Source organism: Pollachius pollachius, assembly GCF_949987615.1.
Source record: "Pollachius pollachius genome assembly, chromosome: 10".
Classification (NCBI taxonomy): domain Eukaryota; kingdom Metazoa; phylum Chordata; class Actinopteri; order Gadiformes; family Gadidae; genus Pollachius; species Pollachius pollachius.
The window spans coordinates 3,952,056-3,975,827 of NC_136943.1; the positions used below are offsets into that span (position 1 = coordinate 3,952,056).

The 23,772-nt window shown below is 47.3% G+C and overlaps 1 protein-coding gene across 8 annotated transcripts; it reads left to right on the forward strand.

Annotated features, from left to right (window-relative positions):
• Positions 1 to 1,322: 1,322 nt before the first annotated feature.
• Positions 1,323 to 23,464, forward strand: fam13b (family with sequence similarity 13 member B). 8 transcript variants are annotated; one of them, XM_079745402.1, is made up of 22 exons: positions 1,323 to 1,551; positions 3,120 to 3,238; positions 5,041 to 5,254; positions 5,540 to 5,752; positions 7,016 to 7,193; positions 7,962 to 8,109; positions 8,703 to 8,776; positions 9,474 to 9,543; positions 10,217 to 10,290; positions 11,223 to 11,274; positions 11,657 to 11,825; positions 12,972 to 13,218; positions 13,829 to 13,970; positions 14,278 to 14,359; positions 15,929 to 16,128; positions 16,360 to 16,443; positions 21,083 to 21,178; positions 21,541 to 21,836; positions 21,988 to 22,011; positions 22,208 to 22,231; positions 22,417 to 22,518; positions 22,893 to 23,464. In XM_079745402.1, exons 3-22 carry the CDS (start codon positions 5,095 to 5,097, stop codon positions 23,014 to 23,016), a joined length of 2,559 nt encoding a protein of 852 aa, XP_079601528.1. In that variant the 5' UTR covers positions 1,323 to 1,551; positions 3,120 to 3,238; positions 5,041 to 5,094; the 3' UTR covers positions 23,017 to 23,464. The 8 variants fall into 8 exon arrangements, 6 of the variants coding, with proteins under 6 accessions (XP_079601528.1, XP_079601529.1, XP_079601530.1 ...); XM_079745403.1 differs by having other exon boundaries at positions 3,123 to 3,238; XR_013812181.1 differs by lacking the exon at positions 22,208 to 22,231 and having other exon boundaries at positions 22,337 to 22,518; positions 22,893 to 22,937.
• The last annotated feature ends 308 nt before the right edge of the window (positions 23,465 to 23,772 follow it).

Genomic DNA, 23,772 nt, shown 5'->3' on the forward strand with positions numbered 1-23,772 from the left:
TGGATTGCGTATGCTCGAGGGGTCTCCGTAGTTACGGAGTAGGATTACTTAGTCTGATTAGTATACTTTGACTAAACGGTCCGGGGGGACTCCCACTTCAAGTTTTAAATTCCGCATCGCAAAACAAGCCTTTACATTCGCCATATTAACACTATGTACGCCACATTTACGCACCGAGGTCCACCTCTGTAACCACCCAGAAATGCCTGTACCGTGACGGTTCGGTACAAATATGTGTATCGTTACACCCCTAATATATATATATATCTATATACATAGTTATATATATACATACATATAGTTATAGATATAGTCTATATCAAAATCATATACATATAGTTAAAGTCGATATAGTGTGTGTAGGTAAACACATGCTTCCCTCAACTCTGCTGCTCTGTCCCTACAGCCTCTAGAGCAGACAATATGCTGCTCTGTCCCTACCGCCTCTAGAGCAGACAACACACTGCTCTGTCCCCACAGCCTCTAGAGCAGACAATATGCTGCTCTGTCCCTACCGCCTCTAGGGCAGACAACACACTGCTCAGTCCCTACAGCCTCAAGAGCAGACAACACGCTGCTCTGTCCCTACAGCCTCTAGAGCAGACAACACACTGCGCTTTCCCCACAGCCTCTAGAGCAGACAACCACTGCTCTGTCCCCACAGCCTCTAGAGCAGACAACACGCTGCTCTGTCCCTACAGCCTCTAGAGCAGACAACATGCTGCTCTGTTCCTACAGCCTCTAGAGCAGACAATATACTGCTCTGTCCCCACAGCCTCTAGAGCAGACAACATGCTGCTCTGTCCCTACAGCCTCTAGAGCAGACAACACACTGCTCTGTCCCCACCGCCTCTAGAGCAGACAATATGTTGCTCTGTCCCTACATCCTCTAGAGCAGAAAACACACTGCTCAGTCCCTACAGCCTCAAGAGCAGGCAACACGCTGCTCTGTCCCTACAGCCTCTAGAGCAGACAACAGGCTGCTCTGTCCCCACAGAGGCTGAAGAACTCAACGAAGGCTAAGCCGATTGGCTGCGAGATGGCCTCCACCCTCGTCAAACTCCACCACATCCACCCTGGTCCACCTCCACCCTGGTCCACCGTGTATATATATATGTGACGCTGATATATATATATATATAGAGAGAGAGAGAAAGAGAAAGAGAGATTTATTTATTTATGTAAGATACAATAGAAATATATCGTATAGACGTTTTAGTTTCCCTTTATGTTCTGGAGTAGGGCGGGGCTGAGGAGAGCGCTGAGGCGGCACGTTGCTACGTCATCGTTACGTCATCACGTCATCGTCACGTCCTCGCAACGACCTGCAGACGGAATCCTTGTCGGAGCAAAAACAGGAACTGCTACATTAGTATATACATTAGACGTTTATATATATTAGTATCTAAATTAAGTGTGTGGACCATCAGACTCTGTGCTATGTCCGCTATATCTCTGTCTACATTAACCCACCCCGCCATGTCCTCATCGTTGTGATCTCCTCCTAAAGATCTCCTTCCTGAAGCTCACCGTCCTGTTGGGTATCTCCTGGTATGCTAACTCCACCTTACCGTCTTCATATTATACTGTTAAAGTACTTATTGGTATAGTATTACTGCATCGAGCTCGCGTGCCTCGGTTAGCTCCCCAACTCAGAGTTGATCATGTTAATGGTTTAGAAGTCCTCCTGTTTTAACTCAGAGCTAACGGAGGCTAGCAGGCTACATATTATATATATATATAACACCTATCGATAAGAGCTCAATCATATTGATTGATTTATTACTTCATATGCTTTTAGATGGTATCCAGTAGAAGGTTTGATGTGTTCTCTGTCGCCATCAGTTCTTCATTCTGTTGGTTTTTAAAGTTGATAAAATAATATCACATTAATTATAAATATAAGGCAATACGTTATAATTCAAATTCACATTTCACATATTCACTGGGAATGATCTGCAACGATCTCAACTGATTTCATAAAGAAATGTTTATTTTATGTAATGGTCTGTTGATATTGCCTGCATCCTACTGGAATGTTCCCTTGATACCCCTTAATACCCTAAACCCACACCTCTATTTATACCTTACACCTCAATACCTATCTCTATGCCATACTCATCCTTACCTATCTCCATACCCTACACCTCACTACATATCTATACACCCTACACCTCATTACATATCTCTACACCCTACACCTCTTTACCTATCTATACACCTCATTACCTATCTCTATACCCTATACCTCATTACTTATTTCTATACCACAACACTCTGACCCATTACATAGTCTTATACCCAAACCCTATACCCCACAATACCCTAACCCTGTATGCCCCATAATTTATCTCTAAACCCTGACCCTACTACTAAACCTTAACCCTTACTAAAATAAAAAAGATCAACCCTGACCCCAATACTTAACCTAACCCTAAAGCTAACGCTATAAGTAGCCTTAACCCTATAAATAACCCTAATCCTAAAGCTAACCCTATAAGTAGCCCTAATCCTAAAGCTAACCCTATAAATAGCCTTAACCCTTAACATTACTCTAGAAGTAACCGTAACCCTATAAGTAACCCTATAAATACTCATAATCCTAAAACTACGCTCTAAGTAGCCTTAACCCTTAAAATAACCTGATAAGTAACCCTATATATAGCCCTAATCCTAAAGCTAACCCTAAAGCTAACCCTATAAATAGCCCTTATCCTAAAGCTGACCCTACAAGTAACCCTATAAATAGCCCTAATCCTAACGCTAACCCTATAAGTAACCTTAATCCTAAAGCTAACCCTATAAGTAGCCTTAACCCTTAAGATAACCCTATATATAGCCCTAATCCTAAAGCTAACCCTATAATTAACCCTAACCCTAAAGCTAACCCTATAAGTAGCCCTAATCCTAAAGCTAACCCTATAAATAGCCCTAATCCTAAAGCTAACCCTATAAATAGCCCTAATCCTAAAGCTAATGCTGCTGGTTCACATCCAACAGGGTTGAGTCCACCACACACAATTCCTTGTCCAGAACGTCTGTCTCAGAGTCAGCTAATCAGGATAAGGGGCCTCTAACCTGTCTGTCTCTCTAACCTGTCTGGCTCTCTAACCCTCTAGTAGAGCCTGTCCTTGTGAGGGATCATCAGTCTGTCAATGAGGAACTACCGGCTCATCTTCTGCCACAACCTGAAGCAGCCATAGACCGTCTCTGAGGAGCTCTGGACTACTGTTACAAGGTACACTGGCATACGCGCACACACTCACGCACGCACATGTGCGAATAGGCACGCACACACACACTCGCGTATACACACACACACTCACGCATACACACACGCATACACACACACAGTTCCTTAATTGTATAATGGCATTCTGACACCGTGAACAGGAGGAGTTACCCTGCGTGACCACCTGATGGCAGCATTGAGTCTCTGATTCCACGTTAATCAAGCTATTTACTAACAGTGAAAGTAGGTAGATGACTAGTTTGGTCTGTGTTTACTAGGGGTGTAATGGTACACGGAAGTCATGGTTTGGTTCATTCCTCGGTTCAGACATCAAAGTTTGGTACGAGTTCGGTACAATGAAGGGAATAGAAAAAACAAAAATGCAGAAGGCAATCCTTTTTTATGGTCTCAGGTTGTACCACCTAGTGTCATACAGTCTCTCCCCTGAGCTAGCTGCAACAGCCTGAAATGTGTAATCTAAGATGTAAACAGTAAACAATAAGTACCCCACATCATCTCCAGACTCCAATCCTTAACTTGTAAACAAAATAAGAAAATCAGTTATAAAACTGAAAATGCAGCATGCCTTATTTATGAAAGTGCAAAGTACACAGAATTACAGCCACTACGAGCCAGTCCCACAATGAGCTTTCCACAAACGTGCCGTTTTTTAGAGGCGGTTGAAGGTGGAGGACGGGAGTGTGGCCCTGAGCAGCTTGCGGCCACTGTACCATGCGCTCGTGTTAACAGTGGATGTATCGCAATGGCGAAGCGCACACAGCTTTTGGCCGTGTTCTGTAAATATTGTAGAACACTCCGGGTGCTCCGGCGGTAGTCCTTGGGCTCTATATCTAAATAATATCATATTATACATAGATATCTATATCATATAATATATATGATCACAACCAAAAGCTGTTTGTGCTTCCAGGAGATATTATGAATCTCAAACGACTGCGTCGGGTTCTCCGTCGCTCTGGTTCTTCCACTTCAACATCAATCTGAAGTAGACTGAACCGCGACATGGAGGAGAAAGGGATTGTTGCCCGCTATTGTCTCCCGCCGGAGCCCCGCTGCCCGCTGCCAAGGCACCACCGCCTCGGCAGCGGGCAGCGCCGATACATCACCTCTCCGCGGCGGTGGTGCCTCGGAAGCGGCGAGAGGGCAGCGGGAGACAATTGCGGGCAACAATCCCTTTCTCCTCCATGTCGCGGTTCATGTACTTCAGGGAGCCAAAGTTCCTTTTCCCCCAATTCCTTCTCTACCATGGCTGAGATAACCCCCACTATGAGTCTCGTTGTGGAAATACCAGAGACGTCAGAGAACCCGACGTGTTATGCGCCATAACACCAACAGCATAACGGTTATCCAAATTACAAAGAAGTGTACAACACTTGCGTTACAACACTGCTATCTCTGACTGACTGACTCACTCGACCCGTTGCCCTGACAAAAAATGTACTAGCCAGAACGCTGAGCTCGGCTACCTAGGCGCCAATCAGGGCTGCAGTTTAGTTGTCCCTGAAGAACTCGCGTATCTAACATTAGTGCCGCATTACATTAATTAATTTGCACGCCAGTTTTATTTAATTTTACACTGTGTATTCTCTGTGTAAATCCATGCACTGAACCCTGACGTCCACACCCATTCGGTTGAATGCGAATACGTGTGTCGTTACACCCCCAGTGTTTACTAAAGTCTATTTACTGGCCGTAAGGGTTTGGGCTGGGCCAGGCCAGGGTTAGGCTCCACTGTTCCACTGCACACTGCCGAGCGGCTCAGAGGTCTGAGTGTTCTGTATCTCCAGACGTCTCCTTAGGGTTGTGGTGGTGAGGAGGAGGAGGAGGAGGAGGAGGACACCATGAGAAAGAGTGTGTCTTGGTTGCCAGACAACGAGGGCGTTAGGTCATCCACGCAGGTGTTTGGGGTGGCCCTGGAGGAAGTCACGCACACGCGAACGTCGTGTGGACAAGATGTCCCCCTGCTGGTCCAGCACATCGTACAGTACATCGAGGACCACGGTAGAACCAACCCCAACCCCCTAACCCCAACCCCCCTAACCCCACATAGAGGACCGGGGTAAACCCCAACCAACTTACCCTACCCCCCTAACCTTAACACTAACCCACTCACCCCAACCCCCTCTCCCCATAACCCTAACCGCCCCATTGATGTGTGTGTACAGGTGTGTATTGATCTGTGTGTACAGGTGTGTTTTTATCTGTGTATGTGCAGGTGTGTATTTATGTGTGTACAGGTGTGTATGTGTTGATGTGTGTGTGTACTGAGTGTCTGTCTACCCTCAGGGCGTCTGGACCTGGAGGGCCTGTTCCTAGTCAATGGTAATGCAGAGCGAGTGGATTGGCTGCGGCAGCGCTATGACAGCGGAGAAGGGGTGGAGCTTGAGGAGGAGGCGGATCTGGCGGCGGCCGTCAGTCTGCTGAGACTCTTCCTGCAGGAGTTACCTGAGCCACTGGTCGCCATGGAGATACAGACGCACCTGCTCAGCCTCTACCAAGGTACCTGTCTGCCTCTATACCTGTCTGTCTGTAACCCCATAGAGATGGACTCACTTGCTGCTCCTCTACCAAGGTACCTGTCTGTCCACCTGTCTGTCTCTCTACCTGTCCCCCTGACTCTACCTGTCTGGCTGACTCTAGCTGTCTGTCTGGCTCTAGCTGTCTGTCTGACTCTTCCAATGCCTGTATTGTGGTTTCAGGTAAGACAGCTGGTTGTTTGCATGTGTTCTGTTTGTTAACGTATTATTATTATTATTATTATTATTATTATTATTATTATTATTATTATATATTATAGATAATTATTATACATGATTAGATAACTTGAGAGCCCGGTGACCGTTATGGCATGTGAACCTGATTTTACTGTTTCAGACTACAGCAATAGGGCGTGTTTGTTTCAGACTACAGCAATAGGGCGTGTTTGTTTCAGACTACAGCAATAGGGCGTGTTTGTTTCAGACTACAGCAGTGGGGCGTGTTTCAGACTACAGCAGTGGGGCGTGTTTCAGACTACAGCAATGGGCGTGTTTGTTTCAGTCTACAGCAGTGGGGCGTGTTTGTTTCAGACTACAGCAGTGGGTCGTGTTTGTTTCAGACTACAGCAGTGGGGCGTGTTTCAGACTACAGCAATAGGGCGTGTTTGTTTCAGTCTACAGCAGTGGGGCGTGTTTATTTCAGACTACAGCAGTGAGTCTTGTTTCAGATTACAGCATTGACTCTTGTTTCAGTCTACAGCAGTGGGTCGTGTTTGTTTCAGACTACAGCAGTGGGGCGTGTTTCAGACTACAGCAGTGAGTCTTGTTTCAGTCTACAGCAGTGGGGCGTGTTTCAGACTACAGCAATAGGGCGTGTTTGTTTCAGACTACAGCAGTGAGTCTTGTTTCAGTCTACAGCAGTGAGTCTTGTTACAGTCTACAGCAGTGGGTCGTGTTTGTTTCAGACTACAGCAGTGAGTCTTGTTTCAGACTACAGCAATACGGCGTGTTTGTTTCAGACTACAGCAGTGAGTCTTGTTTCAGTCTACAACAGTGAGTCTTGTTTCAGACTACAGCAGTGAGTCTTGTTTCAGTCTACAGCAGTGGGGCGTGTTTGTTTCAGACTACAGCAGTGAGTCTTGTTTCAGTCTACAGCAGTGGGGCGTGTTTGTTTCAGTCTACAGCAGTGAGTCTTGTTTCAGTCTACAGCAGTGGGGCGTGTTTGTTTCAGTCTACAGCAGTGAGTCTTGTTTCAGTCTACAGCAGTGGGGCGTGTTTGTTTCAGACTACAGCAGTGAGGAGGAGGTCTTCCGCCACATGAAGTTCCTTCTCCAGCAGCTCCCCCAGCTGAGCTACGGACTCCTCCGCTTCCTGCTCCGCTTCCTGGGCCGCGTGGCGTCGGTGCAGCGGGACGCCTGGCCCCCCGGGGCCCTGGCCACCGTCTTTGGCCCCGACATCTTCCAGTAAGACCACTGGTCCCCGTGTAGGACCAGTAAGACCATTGGGACCAGTAGGACCACTAGTCCCCGTGTAGGACCAGTAAGACCATTAGACCAAGAGTAAGACCAGTAAGACTATTAGACACAGAGTAGGACCAGTAAGACCATTAGAGCCAGAGTAGGACCAGTAAGACCATTAGAGCCAGGGTGGGACCAGTAAGACCATTAGAGCCAGAGTAGGACCAGTAAGATCATCAGTCCCAGTGTAGGACCAGTAAGACCATCAGTCCCAGAGTAGGACCAGTTCAACCATTTTCCCCAGTTTTGGGACCAGTTCAACCATTAGCCCAGTGTGAGGGGCAGTTAAACCATTAGTCCAAGTGTGATGACAAGTTAAACCATTGGTCCCAGTGTTGTGACCAGTTAAACCATTACTCTCAGTGTGATGACCAGTTAAACCATTAGTCCCAGTGTGATGACCAGTTAAACCATTGCTCTGTGTGATGACCAGTTAAACCATTACTCTCAGTGTGATGACCAGTTAAACCATTATTCTCAGTGTGATGACCTGTTAAACCATTACTCTCAGTGTGATGACCAGTTAAACCATTACTTTCAGTGTGATGACCAGTTAAACCATTACTCTCAGTGTGATGACCAGTTAAACCATTACTCTCAGTGTGATGACCAGTTAAACCATTAGTCCCAGTGTGATGACCAGTTCAACCACCAGTCCCAGTGTTGGGACCAGTCAAACCATTGGTCCCAGTGTGTCCCCTGCTGTGTTCCCAGTCTGTGGACGGGGGGGGAGGACCTCCGGGGTCAGGAGGCGCTCAGCCGGGTGGTGACGGACCTGCTGGAGCACCAGGACGGCCTGTTCGACTCGGACGACGACGACGACCTCTCCTCCACCAACGACCACAGCTCCACCAACGAGCAGGTAGGGGCCAGCCCGGGGGGGCAGGAGGACAGGAGGACAGGAGGACAGGAGGAGCAGGAGGTGGAGGACAGAAGGAGGACAGAAGGAGTACAGGAGGAGGACAGGAGGAGGACAGGAGGAGGGCAGGAGGACAGGAGGAGCAGGAGGAGCTAGTGAACAGGAGGAGCTAGTGAACAGGTGGAGCTAGTGAACAGGAGGAGCTAGTGAACAGGAGGAGCTAGTAAACAGGAGGAGCTAGTGAGCAGGAGGAGCTAGTGAGCAGGAGGAGCTAGTGAGCAGGAGGAGCTAGTGAACAGGAGGAGCTAGTGAGCAGGAGGAGCTAGTGAGCAGGAGGAGCTAGTGAGCAGGAGGAGCTAGTGAGCAGGAGGAGCTAGTGAACAGGAGGAGCTAGTGAGCAGGAGGAGCTAGTGAACAGGAGGAGCTAGTGAGCAGGAGGATCCGTTCCTTTGGGCTGGGAGCCATCAGGCCTCAGCTCCAGGTTGACCCCAGAGGTGACCCTTGACCCCACAGGTGATCCTCGGACCTGAATGACTGCATCCTGCGTGAACTCGTCTTCAGATTCATTCTGTGTGTGTGTGTGTGTGTGTGTGTAGGAGGATGATAGACTTGATGCCCAGGGGGAGGAGCTTCCTCGGGACCCTGAGGAGATGTTCCACAGTGGAGAGAGGTACACACACACACACAAACACAGGTACCCTGACCTCCTCTAACTGACCCTGACCCTCTCTTACTGACCCTGACCCTCTCTTACTGACCCTGACCTCCTCTTACTGACCCTGACCCCTGAAGGGTCCTTTAAGCGGTTGGCTTACAGGAGAAATCCGGTGTAAAATGGATTTGGGATATGTTTGGTATGATAACGAGTTGGAATGTTCGTTTTGGAGCAAGAAAGCGCATGCCATGTAGACGCATTCTTCAGTTGGATGTTTTTAGCCGATTCTATCAAAACGCTATAAACTTGGAACGATAGGGGCATGTGTTATGGTAAAAACTAAATCGCTATTTGAAACCCTTTAAAAGCCTTTTAAGTGGTTTACAATAACGATTTAGCTTTTACCATAACACATGCCCCCATCGGTCCAAGTTTATAGCGTTTTGGTAGAATCAGCTAAAAACAGCCAACTTAAGAATGAGTCTATACGCGCTATTTTGCTCCCAAACGAACATTCCAACTCGTTATCATACCAGACATATCCCAGATCCATTTTACACCAGATTTCTCCTTTAAGCTTCTTGGTCACTTGTAGTAGACTGATGGACATAACGAAGGTACTGAAGTATTATAAAGTTGGAGATGGTCGTAACCTTGGTGATAACAAGCCCCTCCTCCTGCTTTCCCCTCATCTGGACGTCTCGTTACCCAGGGCCCACGGTTGCTATGGCGATGAAGAGGATGGTCCCTGTGCTGCTGATGGGGAAACCCTGCTTGTCCAGGTATATATATATTATATATATATTATAGTATATATAGTACTATATATACTACTAATACATAATACTATACTACTGACCACATGCTGGTCCAGGTATATATACATTATAGTATGTATAGTACTATTTATACTACTAATACATAATACTATACTAGGTCTAGATACATTTTATTTATATATATATATATATATATTATACTATAGTACTACTACTAATACATAATACTATACTACTGACCACATGGTGGTCCAGGTATATATACATTATATATATAGTACTATAGTACTCATAATACTACTAATACATAATACTATACTAGTGACACCCATATATATAGTACAATAGTACTCATAATACTACTAATACGAATACACAATACTATACTACTGACACACTGCTGGTCCAGGTATGTCTGTGTGTGTGTGTAAATAAATAACTGGTGTGGAGATAATGACATCGGTGTTGAGATAATGACGTGGTGTAGGATCAAGATCATACCGGTGATAATGTGACTAGCCTAATTCTTGTCCCTCCCCCCAAACGATAACAGGAATCCCCTGAAATAAAGGTTACCGTTCAATTAATAAATGAATGACTAAGTGGGCCATAAATACTTATAACGATGAAATATTAGTTAAAACGTTGATATAGATCGCTGCATTACCTTTCCCAGGAGGACAGGGGTTTTGGCACCGCCCTAGAGGACAACGGCAGTATGGACACGCGCCTTCAAGAGGCGAACATCAGGTGATGATGAGGATTTATAATATCAACTTCCTTATGAGTCCTCCAGGTTATGATAACGGTGACGATGATGATGGTAGCACATCCTCATCTAGGTCAGGTTGGATTGCTAACGACAGACCGAGTGGGAGTTTGTTATATAACATCTGGCCAAATGGTCGCTCAAATAGTAATTTGAGATAATTATAATATATATATACATTGGTTTATGGCAATATTATGTTTATTAATTATATTATTATGCAATTATCACAGTTATGCATTATATTGTATTAGTTAATATGATGGCTATAATATATTATTTGTTCATATTTTAGTTAAATATTATTAGTTAGTTATATTCATTATTCATTATATTTTGTAAATGGTGTGTGATGGGAGGAGTGATGGTATTGGTAGTATTGCTTAGTGCAGTATTGTACCCATGAGTAGGAGTGATGGTATTGGTAGAAGTATTGCTTAGTGCCGTATTGTACCCATGAGTAGGAGTGATAGTATTGGTAGTATTGCTTAGTGCAGTATTATACTCATGAGTAGGAGTGATAGTATTGGTAGTATTGCTTAGTGCAGTATTGTACTCATGAGTAGGAGTGATGGTATTGGTAGTATTGCTTAGTGCCGTATTGTACCCATGAGTAGGAGTGATGGTACTGGTGGAAGTATTGCTTAGTGCAGTATTGTACTCATGAGTAGGAGTGATGGTATTGGTAGTATTGCTTAGTGCCGTATTGTACCCATGAGTAGGAGTGATGGTACTGGTGGAAGTATTGCTTAGTGCAGTATTGTACTCATGAGTAGGAGTGATGGTATTGGTAGTATTGCTTAGTGCCGTATTGTACCCATGAGTAGGAGTGATGGTACTGGTGGAAGTATTGCTTAGTGCCGTATTGTACTAGTGTCTATTCTTTACGTAATGAGTTTGATTCTGGGTGCAGTCGTGACGGCCCGGGCTTTGACCAGATGGACCACAGCAGCCCCATCGACCTGGTAAGATGAGGACCACTTAGCACCTTGTTAGGATTCATTTTAAGGCTGTATTTATTTTATATTTTCTTTGTATTTTGTTTATATTTTTCTAGATTTATTTTTGACTTTTTTATATTCATTCGATAGGTATTTTATTTATCTATATAGAACCAAGCTGTTCTCATGGGGAACAGTCTGTTATTTATATTAAACAAGCTGTTGTCATGACGATCAGTATTTTTTATATATAACAAGCTGTTATCATGAGGCACAGTCTATTATTTATATTGAACAAGCTTTTCACGTAAAGTATTTGTGGATCCATTTGATTATAATTGACCTGAAACTTGAATTCAATAGAAAGTTTAAAGAGGCGTGTCCTTCCCTGTGGTCCTTCTCCCAGAGCCCCTCCCCCTGCGACCAGAGCCCCTCCCCCTGCGACCAGAGCCCCTCCCCCTGCGACCAGAGCTCCTCCCACTGCGACCAGAACGCCAACAGGAGAGACGTTGACCCATGTGGACCAGAAGGAGGCCACCCCAAACTACAGCTTTTCCCCGGCAGCGGGCTGGAAGGTAAATGAGACCTTTATGATAAAGAGGAGACATGAGACCTTTACGATATAGACATGAGACCTTTATGATATAGAGGAGACATGAGACCTTTATGATATAGAGACATGAGACCTTTACGATATAGAGACATGAGACCTTTATGATATAGAGACATGAGACCTTTACGATATGGAGACATGAGACCTTTACGATATAGAGACATGAGACCTTTATGATATAGACGAGACATGAGACCTTTACGATATCGACGAGACATGAGACCTTTACGATATAGAGACATGAGACCTTTACGATATAGGGACATGAGACCTTTATGATATAGAGGAGACATGAGACCTTTACGATATAGAGGAGACATGAGACCTTTACGATATAGAGACATGAGACCTTTATGATATAGAGACGTGAGACCTTTATGATATAGAGACATGAGACCGTTATGATATAGAGACATGATGCCTTTATGATATAGCGACATGAGACTTTTACGATATAGGGGAGACATGAGAACTTTATGATATAGAGGAGACATGAGACCTTTATGATATAGAGGAGACATGAGACCTTTATGATATAGGGAAGACATGAGACCTTTATGATATAGTGGAGACATGAGACCTTTATGATATAGAGGAGACATGAGACCTTTACAATATAGTGGAGACATGAGCCCTTTACGATATAGAGGAGACATGAGACCTTTACGATATAGAGGAGACATGAGACCTTTACGATATAGAGGAGACATGAGACCTTTACGATATAGAGGAGACATGAGACCTTTACGATATAGAGGAGACATGAGATCTTTATGATATAGAGACATGAGACCTTTATGATATTGAGACATGAGACCGTTATGATATAGCGACATGAGACCTTTATGATATAGAGACATGAGACCTTTATGATATAGAGACATGATACCTTTATGATATAGAGACATGAGACTTTTACGATAAAGAGACATGAGACCTTTATGATTTAGAAACATGATACCTTTATGATATCGAGACATGAGACCTTTATGATATAGAGGAGACATGAGAACTTTATGATACAGTCCTTTATGATATAGGGAGTGTGTGTGCGTCCGACCTGTGTGACATGAATACATGAATGTCCTTCATGCTAACCTCTCTCCAGATCCGGTGCCGGCCTATCAGAGGTGGCAGGAGGACGGTGGGGGAGGGGAGGCCCAGCTCTCCCCCCTGGCCAGTCGCATGCTCCCCCTGCCGTCGCCCTCCCTGGACGGGGAGGAGTCCTGCTCCTCCTCCACCTCCTCCTCCCACCATCACCTGCTGGCCAAGCGCTTCCTGGACTTTGGAGCCCACAGCACCCGACGCTTCCTGATGCATGAGCCCGACCTGTTCCACCCCTCCAGGAGCCACAGGTCAGCACCTAGCGCCTAGCACAGCACCTAGCACAGCACCTAGCACCTAGCACAGCACCTAGCACAGCACCTAGCACACCCAACACCTAGCACAGCAACTAGCACACCACCTAGCCCCTAGCACAACACCTAGCCCCTAGCACAGTACCTAGCACACCCAACACCTAGCACACCACCTAGCACCTAGCACAACACCTAGCACCTAGCACAACACCTAGCACCTAGCACAACACCTAGCACAACACCTAGCACAGCACCTATCCCCTAGCACAGCACCTAGCCCCTAGCACAGCACCTAGCACAGAACCTAGCACACCCAACACCTAGCACAGCACCTAGCCCCTAGCACAACACCTAGCACAGCACCTAGCACCTAGCACACCACCTAGCACCTAGCACAACACCTAGCACAGCACCTAGCCCCTAGCACAGCACCTAGCACAGAAACTAGCACAGCACCTAGCCCCTAGCACAGCACATAGCAACTAGCACAGCACATAGCACACCCAACACCTAGCATAGCACCTATTATACCCGATACATTGCAAAGAGCATCATTAGCAGCACCTAGCGTATAGCAGAATTAGCACAGCATGTGTTCTCCCTGCAGGCCGCGGCGTGCGTCCTTTAGCTCCAAGGAGGCGCTCCGTGCCAGCGACGCCAGCGCCCACCAGCTCTCCAAGAAGCTGCAGCACCTGAAGAAGAAGATGAAGCAGTTTGAAGAGCAGTTTGAAAGGGAGAGGAATTACAAGGTAGTCTCGCCCCCGCCTCCTCGCACACTGATGTCCTGATACTGGGATTAAACCACAAGGAAGGATAAACCAGTCCAGGGCTTCCTGGTTCTTTGGCCATTGGAGGCGACCTGGCCTCAGCGAAACGTCATTTCCTATGGTGGATGATGCTCTATAATGTACCCGGTGGTTGATGCTCTATAATGTACACGGTGGTTGATGCTCTATAATGTACACGGGGGTTGATGCTCTATAATGTACACGGTGGTTGATGCTCTATAATGTACGCGGTGGTTGATGCTAACCTGACCTTTTGTCCTCCTTCCAGCCTTCTCATGGAGATAAGGCAGCAAACCCCAAAGTCCTCAAGTGGATGACAGACCTGACCAAACTCCGCAGGCAGATTAAAGGTAAACACACCTGGTTAGAGGTAGACACAGCTGGTTACAGGTAGACACAGCTGGTTACAGGTAGACACACCGGGTTACAGGTAGACACACCTGGTTACAGGTAGACACACCTGGTTGCAAGTAGAGACACTTGGTTACAGGTAGTCACAGCTGGTTACAGGTAGACACAGCTGGTTACAGTTAGCCATACCTGGTTACAGGTAGACACACCTGGTAGGCACACCAGATAGAGACACCTGGCTCCAGGTAGACAAACCTGGTAGAAACAACTGGTTGCAAGTAGACACACCTGGTTACAGGTAAACACACCAGGTAGACACACCGGGTTACAGGTAGACACACCGGGTTACAGGTAGACACACCGGGTTACAGGTAGACACACCGGGTTACAGGTAGACACACCGGGTTACAGGTAGAGACAACTGGTTACAGGTAGACACTAGGGCCCGACCGATATTGATTTTTGAGTGCCGATGCCGATTATTTTCAGAGAAAAATTACGATAACGATTTAATCGGCCGATTATAAAAAAAAAAAAAGCATTACAAACTGCTTCACCAGTAGGCCCCTTGGTGAAGTAGTCCCAAACCTTGCTATGAGTCTTATCTGACATCTGTACCTCCCAATGTGCTGCGCTCGTGAGCAGTGACTAACACGTGCGCACTGAGCAGTATGGTCTCACTGTTAGAGTCTACAGTATAACAAATTAACATGGCCTCGGACCTAAAGAAAAACAGGCACAACATGCTCAAACAACGCGTCTTGTGTACATTGGTGAGGTGAGCGCGCAGCTGCCTGAGCGAGAGTGTTTTCATGTTGTACGGTAAAATTCAATCTCCTCTTTTTTACTCCGGCTAAAGTTGCTAGTTAGCAAGGCTAGGTTAGCTTTACTGTATTTGAAGGGTAGTGGGGGGTTAGGTGTACTTTTCCTTTTTTTAAGCATGACCTACACGTTTAAAAGGACCAATTGTTCATTACACAAACTAGTTATAAACTTACCGTGGGGGGAAACTCTGCTCGGTTTATCCAATGAGCTCAGCACATTCAAGCTACATGCGCTCGGGTGTTGTGTCCAAAAATAAGTGCGGTGGGTGAGACTTAGAGCCTTTCTTAAGTAGAATGGAGTAGGAGCGCACACTGCTGGATACTAAGCGCAATAACATTTCAAAAAAAATAATAAAAATCGGTTGTAATCGGCGTCTTTTGGCAGATGTTGATTATTTTCAAAAAGGCTATAATCGGCCGATTAAATCGGCAGGCCGATGAATCGGTCGGGCCCTAGTAGACACACCTGGTTACAGGTAAACACACCAGGTAGACACACCTGGTTACAGGTAGACACACCGGGTTATAGGTAGAAACAACTGGTTACAGGTAGACACACCTGGTTACAGGTAAACACACCAGGTAGACACACCTGGTTACAGGTAGACACACCGGGTTATAGGTAGAAACAACTGGTTACAGGTAGACACACCTGGTTACAGGTAAACACACCAGGTAGACACACCTGGTTCCAGGTAGACACACCTGGTTCCAGGTGATTGATCCCACGCCGTGTCCTGCCAGATGCCAGACACCGTGCTGAGAGCGAAGGCCACAACCGCCCCCGGAGCAACACGCTGCCCAAGAGCTTTGGGTCCACGCTGGAGCAGGACGCCGCGGCCGAGGGGAAGGGCCACCGGCCCACCAGAGAGGAGACCCTGGAGCTGGTGCAGTGGAGACTGAGGGGGAGGAAGCAGGACGAAGGCTGGCCCGACGACATCAAGGTGGGGGCAGGCTTCAGGTGGGGTGGGCGTATGGTAGGGCGGAGGTCTGGGAGGATGGAGGTGTGCCCGGAGGAAGGTGGATGTTGGTAGGGGGAGGTGTGGTAGGGCGGTGTCGGGGTTGGTAGGCTGGAGTAGGGGGGTGGTGTCATGGTTGGTAGGCTGGAGTAGGGAGGTGGTGTCACGGGGGGTAGGGCGGAGTAGGGTGTGGTTGTGACAATGTGTTGTTTGTAGAAAATGACGAAGGAGCAGCTGAGCTGTGAGAAGACGGCTCTGCAGAAGAACCTGCTGCACTATGAAGGCCTGCACGGACGGCCTGTGAGTACTGCAATACTACCTAGTACTATGTAGTACTACCTAGTACTATGATTAACACTGCACTATGAAGGCCTGCACGGACGGCCTGTGAGTACTGCAATACTACCTAGTACTATGTAGTACTACCTAGTACTATGATTAAAACTGCACTATGAAGGCCTGCACGGACGGCCTGTGAGTACTGCAATACTACCTAGTACTATGTAGTACTACCTAGTACTATGATTAACACTGCACTATGAAGGCCTGCACGGACGGCCTGTGAGTACTGCAATACTACCTAGAACTATGTAGTACTACCTAGTACTATGATTAACACTGCACTATGAAGGCCTGCACGGACGGCCTGTGAGTACTGCAATACTACCTAGTACTATGTAGTGCTACGTAGTACTATGATTAACACTGCACTATGAAGGCCTGCACGGACGGCCTGTGAGTACTGCAATACTACCTAGTACTATGAAGTGCTACCTAGTACTATGATTAACACTGCACTATGAAGGCCTGCACGGACGGCCTGTGAGTACTGCAATACTACTTATTACTACAATACTACCTAGTACTGGGTAGTACTAGGAGTAACACTGCACTATGAGGGCCTGCATGGACGACCTGTGAGTACTACCTAGTAATACCTAATACTACTTAATACTACAATACTACCTAGTACTAGAATACTACCTAGAACTAGGATTAACAAGTAATACGGTGTAGTAATTGTTGAGGTAAGTACTACAATACTAATTCACTACCTGGATTAATACTGTACTGCTACTAGTACTAAGTACTAGTATTCTAGTACAAGGATTAACACTGCACTAGAACCTGCTGCACTATGAAGGCCTTTAAGTACAACTGCTTGGGAACTTTCTATGTCAATGGAACCAGAAACTAATAAACCTCACCTGTTAGGAGGAGGGTCTTCAGGTTAGGGGGAGGGTCTTCAGGTTAGGAGGAGGGACTTCAGGTTAGGAGGAGGGTCTTCAGTTAGGAGGAGGGTCTTCAGGTTAGGAGGAGGGTCTTCAGGTTAGGAGGAGGGTCTTCAGGTTAGGAGGAGGGACTTAAGGTTAGGAGGAGGGTCTTCAGGTTAGGAGGAGGGTCTTCAGGTGAGGAGGAGGGTCTTCAGGTGAGGAGGAGGGACTTAAGGTTAGGAGGAGGGTCTTCAGGTTAGGAGGAGGGTCTTCAGGTTAGGAGGAGGGTTTTCAGGTTAGGAGGAGGGACTTAAGGTTAGGAGGAGGGTCTTCAGGTTAGGAGGAGGGTCTTCAGTTAGGAGGAGGGTCTTCAGGTTAGGAGGAGGGTCTTCAGGTGAGGAGGAGGGACTTAAGGTTAGGAGGAGGGTCTTCAGGTTAGGAGGAGGGTCGGAGGGGGGGCGTTGCTAGGTTACTTGTTTATGTTTTATGTTTGGGTCTCACGGAGTGAGAAACCTTGAAGTTAGTTACTGTGGAGTTACCGGGGGGCAGAGATTGTGTGTGAGCCAGAGGCAGAGTGGGAGAGACATAGGCAGAGTTCGAAATAGCAGGCGGCAGGCGCGGTTTGAAACTGCTGTTATTTGGAACAAATGTGCTGTAATTTTAACGCAAATTAAATTATATCGATGTTGACGATATGGTCTCGTTCCATATCGCGTTTGAAAAAATATCGATATATATTAAATATCGATATTTCGCCCAGCCCTAGTTAGGAGGAGGGTCTTCAGGTTAGGAGGAGGGTCTTCAGGTTAGGAGGAGGGTCTTCAGGGCTGGGTGTCTGTCTATATACTGTCTCTCTCTCACCGCTACTCTGTCTCCCTCCCTGTCTCTCTCTCCCTGCTCCTCTGTCTCCTCCCTGTCTCTCTCTCACCCCCCTCTCTGTCTCTCTCCCTGTCTCTCTCTCGCCGCCCCTCCCTGTCTCTCTCTCACTGCTCCTCTGTCTCTCTCCCTGTCTCTCTCACCCCCCTCTCTGTCTCTCTCCCTATCTCTCTCTCCCTGCTCTGTCTCTCTCCCTGTCTGTCTCCCCGTCCCTCTCTCACCGCTCCTGTCTCTCTCACTGTCTCTCTCTCACCCCCCTCTCTCTCTCTCACCCCCTTCTCTCGCTCCCTGCTCTGTCTCTCTCCCCGTCTCTCTCTCCTCCTCTCCTCTGTCTCTCTCCCTGTCTCTCTCTCCTCCTCTCCTCTGTCTCTCTCCCCGTCCCTCTCCTCCTCTCCTCTGTCTCTCTCCCTGTCTCTCTCTCCTCCTCTCCCCTGTCTCTCTCCCTGTCTCTCTCACCCCCCTCTCCTCTGTCTCTCTCCCTGTCTCTCTCCCTGTCTCTCTCTCCTCCTCTCCTCTGTCTCTCTCCCTGTCTCTCTCACCCCCCTCTCCTCCTCTCCTCTGTCTCTCTCCCTGTCTCTCTCTCCTCCCCTCCCTGTCTCTCTCTCCTCCCCTCCCTGTCTCTCTCTCCTCCCCTCCCCTGTCTCTCTCCCTGTCTCTCTCTCCTCCCCTCCCCTGTCTCTCTCCCTGTCTCTCTCTCCTCCCCTCCCCTGTCTCTCTCCTCTGTATCTCTCCCCGTCTCTCTCTCCTCCTCTCCTCTGTCTCTCTCCCTGTCTCTCTCCCCGTCCCTCTCCCCTGTCTCTCTCCCTGTCTCTCTCTCCTCCCCTCCCCTGTCTCTCTCCCTGTCTCTCTCACCCCCCTCTCCTCCCCTCCCCTGTCTCTCTCCCTGTCTCTCTCTCCTCCCCTCCCCTGTCTCTCTCCCTGTCTCTCTCACCCCCCTCTGTCTCTCTCCCTGTCTCTCTCTCCTCCTCTCCTCTGTCTCTCTCTCTGTCTCTCTCTCCTCCTCTCCCCGTCTCTCTCTCCTCCTCTCCCTGTCTCTCTCTCCTCCTCTCCCCTGTCTCTCTCCCTGTCTCTCTCCCCGTCCCTCTCCTCTGTCTCTCTCCCTGTCTCTCTCCCTGTCTCTCTCTCCTCCTCTGTCTCTCTCCCCGTCCCTCTCCTCCTCTCCTCTGTCTCTCTCCCTGTCTCTCTCTCCTCCTCTCCTCTGTCTCTCTCCCTGTCTCTCTCTCCTCCTCTCCTCTGTCTCTCTCCCTGTCTCTCTCTCCTCCTCTCCCCTGTCTCTCTCCCTGTCTCTCTCTCCTCCCCTCCCCTGTCTCTCTCCCGGTCTCTCTCCCCGTCCCTCTCCTCTGTCTCTCTCCCTGTCTCTCTCTCCTCCGCTCCTCTGTCTCTCTCCCTGTCTCTCTCATCCCCCTCTGTCTCTCTCCCTGTCTCTCTCTCCTCCTCTCCCCTGTCTCTCTCTCCTCCTCTCCTCTGTCTCTCTCCCTGTCTCTCTCCCCGTCTCTCTCTCCTCCCCTCCCCTGTCTCTCTCCCTGTCTCTCTCCTCCCCTCCCCTGTCTCTCTCTCCTCCTCTCCCCTGTCTCTCTCCCTGTCTCTCTCCTCCCCTCCCCTGTCTCTCTCTCCTCCTCTCCTCTGTCTCTCTCCCTGTCTCTCTCTCACCCCCCTCTGTCTCTCTCCCTGTCTCTCTCTCCTTCCCTCCCCTGTCTCTCTCCCTGTCTCTCTCTCCTCCCCTCCCCTGTCTCTCTCCCTGTCTCTCTCTCCTCCCCTCCCCTGTCTCTCTCCCTGTCTCTCTCTCCTCCCCTCCCCTGTCTCTCTCCCTGTCTCTCTCACCTCCCCTCCCCTGTCTCTCTCCCTGTCTCTCTCACCCCCCTCTCCTCTGTCTCTCTTCCTGTCTCTCTCTCCACCTCTCCTCTGTCTCTCTCCCCGTCTCTCTCTCCTCCCCTCCCTGTCTCTCTCTCCTCCCCTCCCTGTCTCTCTCTCCTCCTCTCCCTGTCTCTCTCTCCTCCCCTCCCCTGTCTCTCTCCCCGTCTCTCTCTCCTACTCTCCTCTGTCTCTCTCCCTGTCTCTCTCTCCTCCTCTCCTCTGTCTCTCTCCCCGTCTCTCTCTCCTCCCCTCCCTGTCTCTCTCTCCTCCCCTCCCTGTCTCTCTCTCCTCCTCTCCCTGTCTCTCTCTCCTCCCCTCCCCTGTCTCTCTCCCCGTCTCTCTCTCCTCCCCTCCCTGTCTCTCTCTCCTCCTCTCCCTGTCTCTCTCTCCTCCCCTCCCCTGTCTCTCTCCCCGTCTCTCTCTCCTCCCCTCCCCTGTCTCTCTCCCTGTCTCTCTCTCCTCCTCTCCTCTGTCTCTCTCCCTGTCTCTCTCTCCTCCCCTCCCCTGTCTCTCTCCCTGTCTCTCTCTCCTCCCCTCCCCTGTCTCTCTCTCCTCCTCTCCTCTGTCTCTCTCCCCGTCTCTCTCTCCTCCCCTCCCCTGTCTCTCTCCCTGTCTCTCTCTCCTCCCCTCCTCTGTCTCTCTCCCCGTCTCTCTCTCCTCCCCTCCCCTGTCTCTCTCCCTGTCTCTCTCTCCTCCTCTCCTCTGTCTCTCTCCCTGTCTCTCTCTCCTCCCCTCCCCTGTCTCTCTCCCCGTCTCTCTCACCCCCCTCTGTCTCTCTCCCCGTCTCTCTCTCCTCCCCTCCCCTGTCTCTCTCCCTGTCTCTCTCCCCGTCCCTCTCCCCTGTCTCTCTCCCCGTCTCTCTCTCCTCCTCTCCTCTGTCTCTCTCCCTGTCTCTCTCTCCTCCTCTCCTCTGTCTCTCTCCCTGTCTCTCTCTCCTCCTCTCCTCTGTCTCTCTCCCTGTCTCTCTCTCCTCCCCTCCCCTGTCTCTCTCCCAGGTCTCTAAGGCTGAGCGTTCGGTGGTGAAGCCGTTGTACGATCGCTACATTCTGGTGAAACAGATGCTAACCAGAGCTAGCCTCGTACCGCTTACAGTAAGTAGAAAAATACCCGTTATAATGCTTCTTTAATCGTAATACTAATACTATCGCCTCTTATAATATTATACTACTGTTTTATATTGATTACGGTTGTTTCAAACGATAAGTGCCTATTGTTTTAAATGGATTAAGGTTGTTTTAAACGATAAGTGCCTATTGTTTTAAATGGATTAAGTTTGTTTTAAACGATAAGTACCTATTGTTTTAAACGGATTAAACTTGTTTTAAACAAGAATTGCCTCCTGTTTAATATGATGGTTACGGTTGTTTTCAAAGGATAAATCCACCACACTTGGTCATTCTTTTAAATTTAAATTGAATTATAATTTGGATTAAAATGTAATTGATCAATTCAGGTATCGCCCTCCAGTAAGAGGCGGGGCCAAACTCTCCAGCCAATCATTGAAGGAGAAACGGCTCATTTCTGTGATGACCTCAAGGACACCGCGGAGGAGGAAGGAGAGAGGAGAGAAGGAGAGACACCCAGCTCACAGATCATCATGACCCTTGACCCCACCCCCTTAACTGACAGGCCAATCCCAGGAGACAACTCGTGTGATGACCAGAGTGATCGGCCAATTATAGACAAGAACAAAATGGAGGAGGAGTCTGGAAAGACGGACCACCGGCTGTCAGCCCACTCCTCTACCATGTGAGTACATATAATGATATACTACTTATATACTGCTAATATATTCTACATATATACTACTAATATACAGGCTGTCAGCCCACTCCTCTACCATGTGAGTACATATAATGATATGCTACTTATATACTACTTATATACTACTAATATACAGGCTGTCAGCCCACTCCTCTACCATGTGAGTACATAAACTAATATACTACTTATATACTACTAATATATACTACATATATACTACTAATACATATATACCACTAATATATACTACTAATATATACTACTAATATACAGGCTGTCAGCCCACTCCTCCACCATGTGGGTACATATACTAATATACTACTTATATACTACTAATATATACTACTAATATACAGGCTGTCAGCCCACTCCTCTACCATGTGAGTACATATAATGATATACTAGCACAGAGTTGGTGGAGCAGCTATGGAAGGTTATATTGTTTAATATATATATCATATTTAATGTGATATGAATGTATCAAGTCCCGAGTTGGTGGAGCAGCTATGGAAGGTTATATTGTTTAATATATATATCATATTTAATGTGATATTAATGTATTAAGTCCCGAGTTGGTGGAGCAGCTATGGAAGGCTCGATCAGAGAAGAAGAGGCTTCGGTCGACCATTAAAGAGTTTGAGGAGGATTTCTACCAGCACCACGGCAGGTAATTAAACACTGGATCTATACTTCCTACTAAATAAATACAACAAAACACTTGATATGGCGCGACGGTTATAATTCTATCATATCAATTCAACCGTGTATGGGCGGCCACTAACGATTGTCTTTCTGTCGATTAATCGATTATTAACCTGGTTCATGAAACCGATTGTTTTTTTCAAAAACCCATAAAAACCCTTGAGCAAAGCATTTTCTAACGAATCGATCAATATATATTGATATATATAGATATATTTATACATCTCCCGATAAACCCCCATAAAGGGCAGACAGGGATGCCTGTTCAGGTACCGTGGTTACGGATTAGTGGAGGCAACAGGAAGTAGAATGAGGTGACAGGAAGTGACTGTGTTGCAGGCGGGTGCAGAAGGAGGAGCGGGCCGCCCTATTGGACGAGTACCGGGAATACAAGAGGATCAAGGCAAAGCTCCGCCTCCTGGAGGTCCTCATCAGTAAACAAGACTCCTCCAAATCCATCTAGCCCCGCCCCCTGGACTAGCCCCGCCCCTGGACCCCTGCCAATAATCCAGCCGGAGCCTCCCCTGGGATTTGCCACGCCCCCTGGGCGAGAGCCGCCATTTGTCATTCGTATTTTTTAAACGGTGTGATGTAGATAAGTTGATGTTGAACAAAATGACTCAACCACTGATCCTAACATGTTAATATAACTGTTGATATTCCTACGAGCACTACTAGCTATCCATGTATATACAAGTATTTTATATTAGTAGATGTACGTGTATATGTATACGTATGTATATGTACATACATGTATACGTGTATGTTTGTATGTACATATACAAATGTATATATTTATATATATGTGTATGAATATATATATGTGCGTAATTATATATGTGTGTAAATATTTATGTATAAACACAAGAAGGAAGTTATCCCTGAAATGTTTAAATTATTCCACGTTCAAACGTTTCTTTCATTGTATCTGTCGCTTCATTTGTACTTTTATACCTTTAATTTGACTAAGCAGAATCAACCAATACAATGCGTAACAATAGTAGCATTCACACATACAACCCTACCAGTTACTTTTAGCTGCAATAGCTTGCAGCCAGTTCGCTGTGATGGCTATGTTTATCCACTTGAAGTTTATCCACGAGTTTTCCGTGCAGTAGTAATTAATGAGTTCAAATGTGTAATTAGCCTGCATTACACAACATAGCACCTACTCAATAGTATGAACAACATTTATATTATTGGTGAAAAATAAGCAATA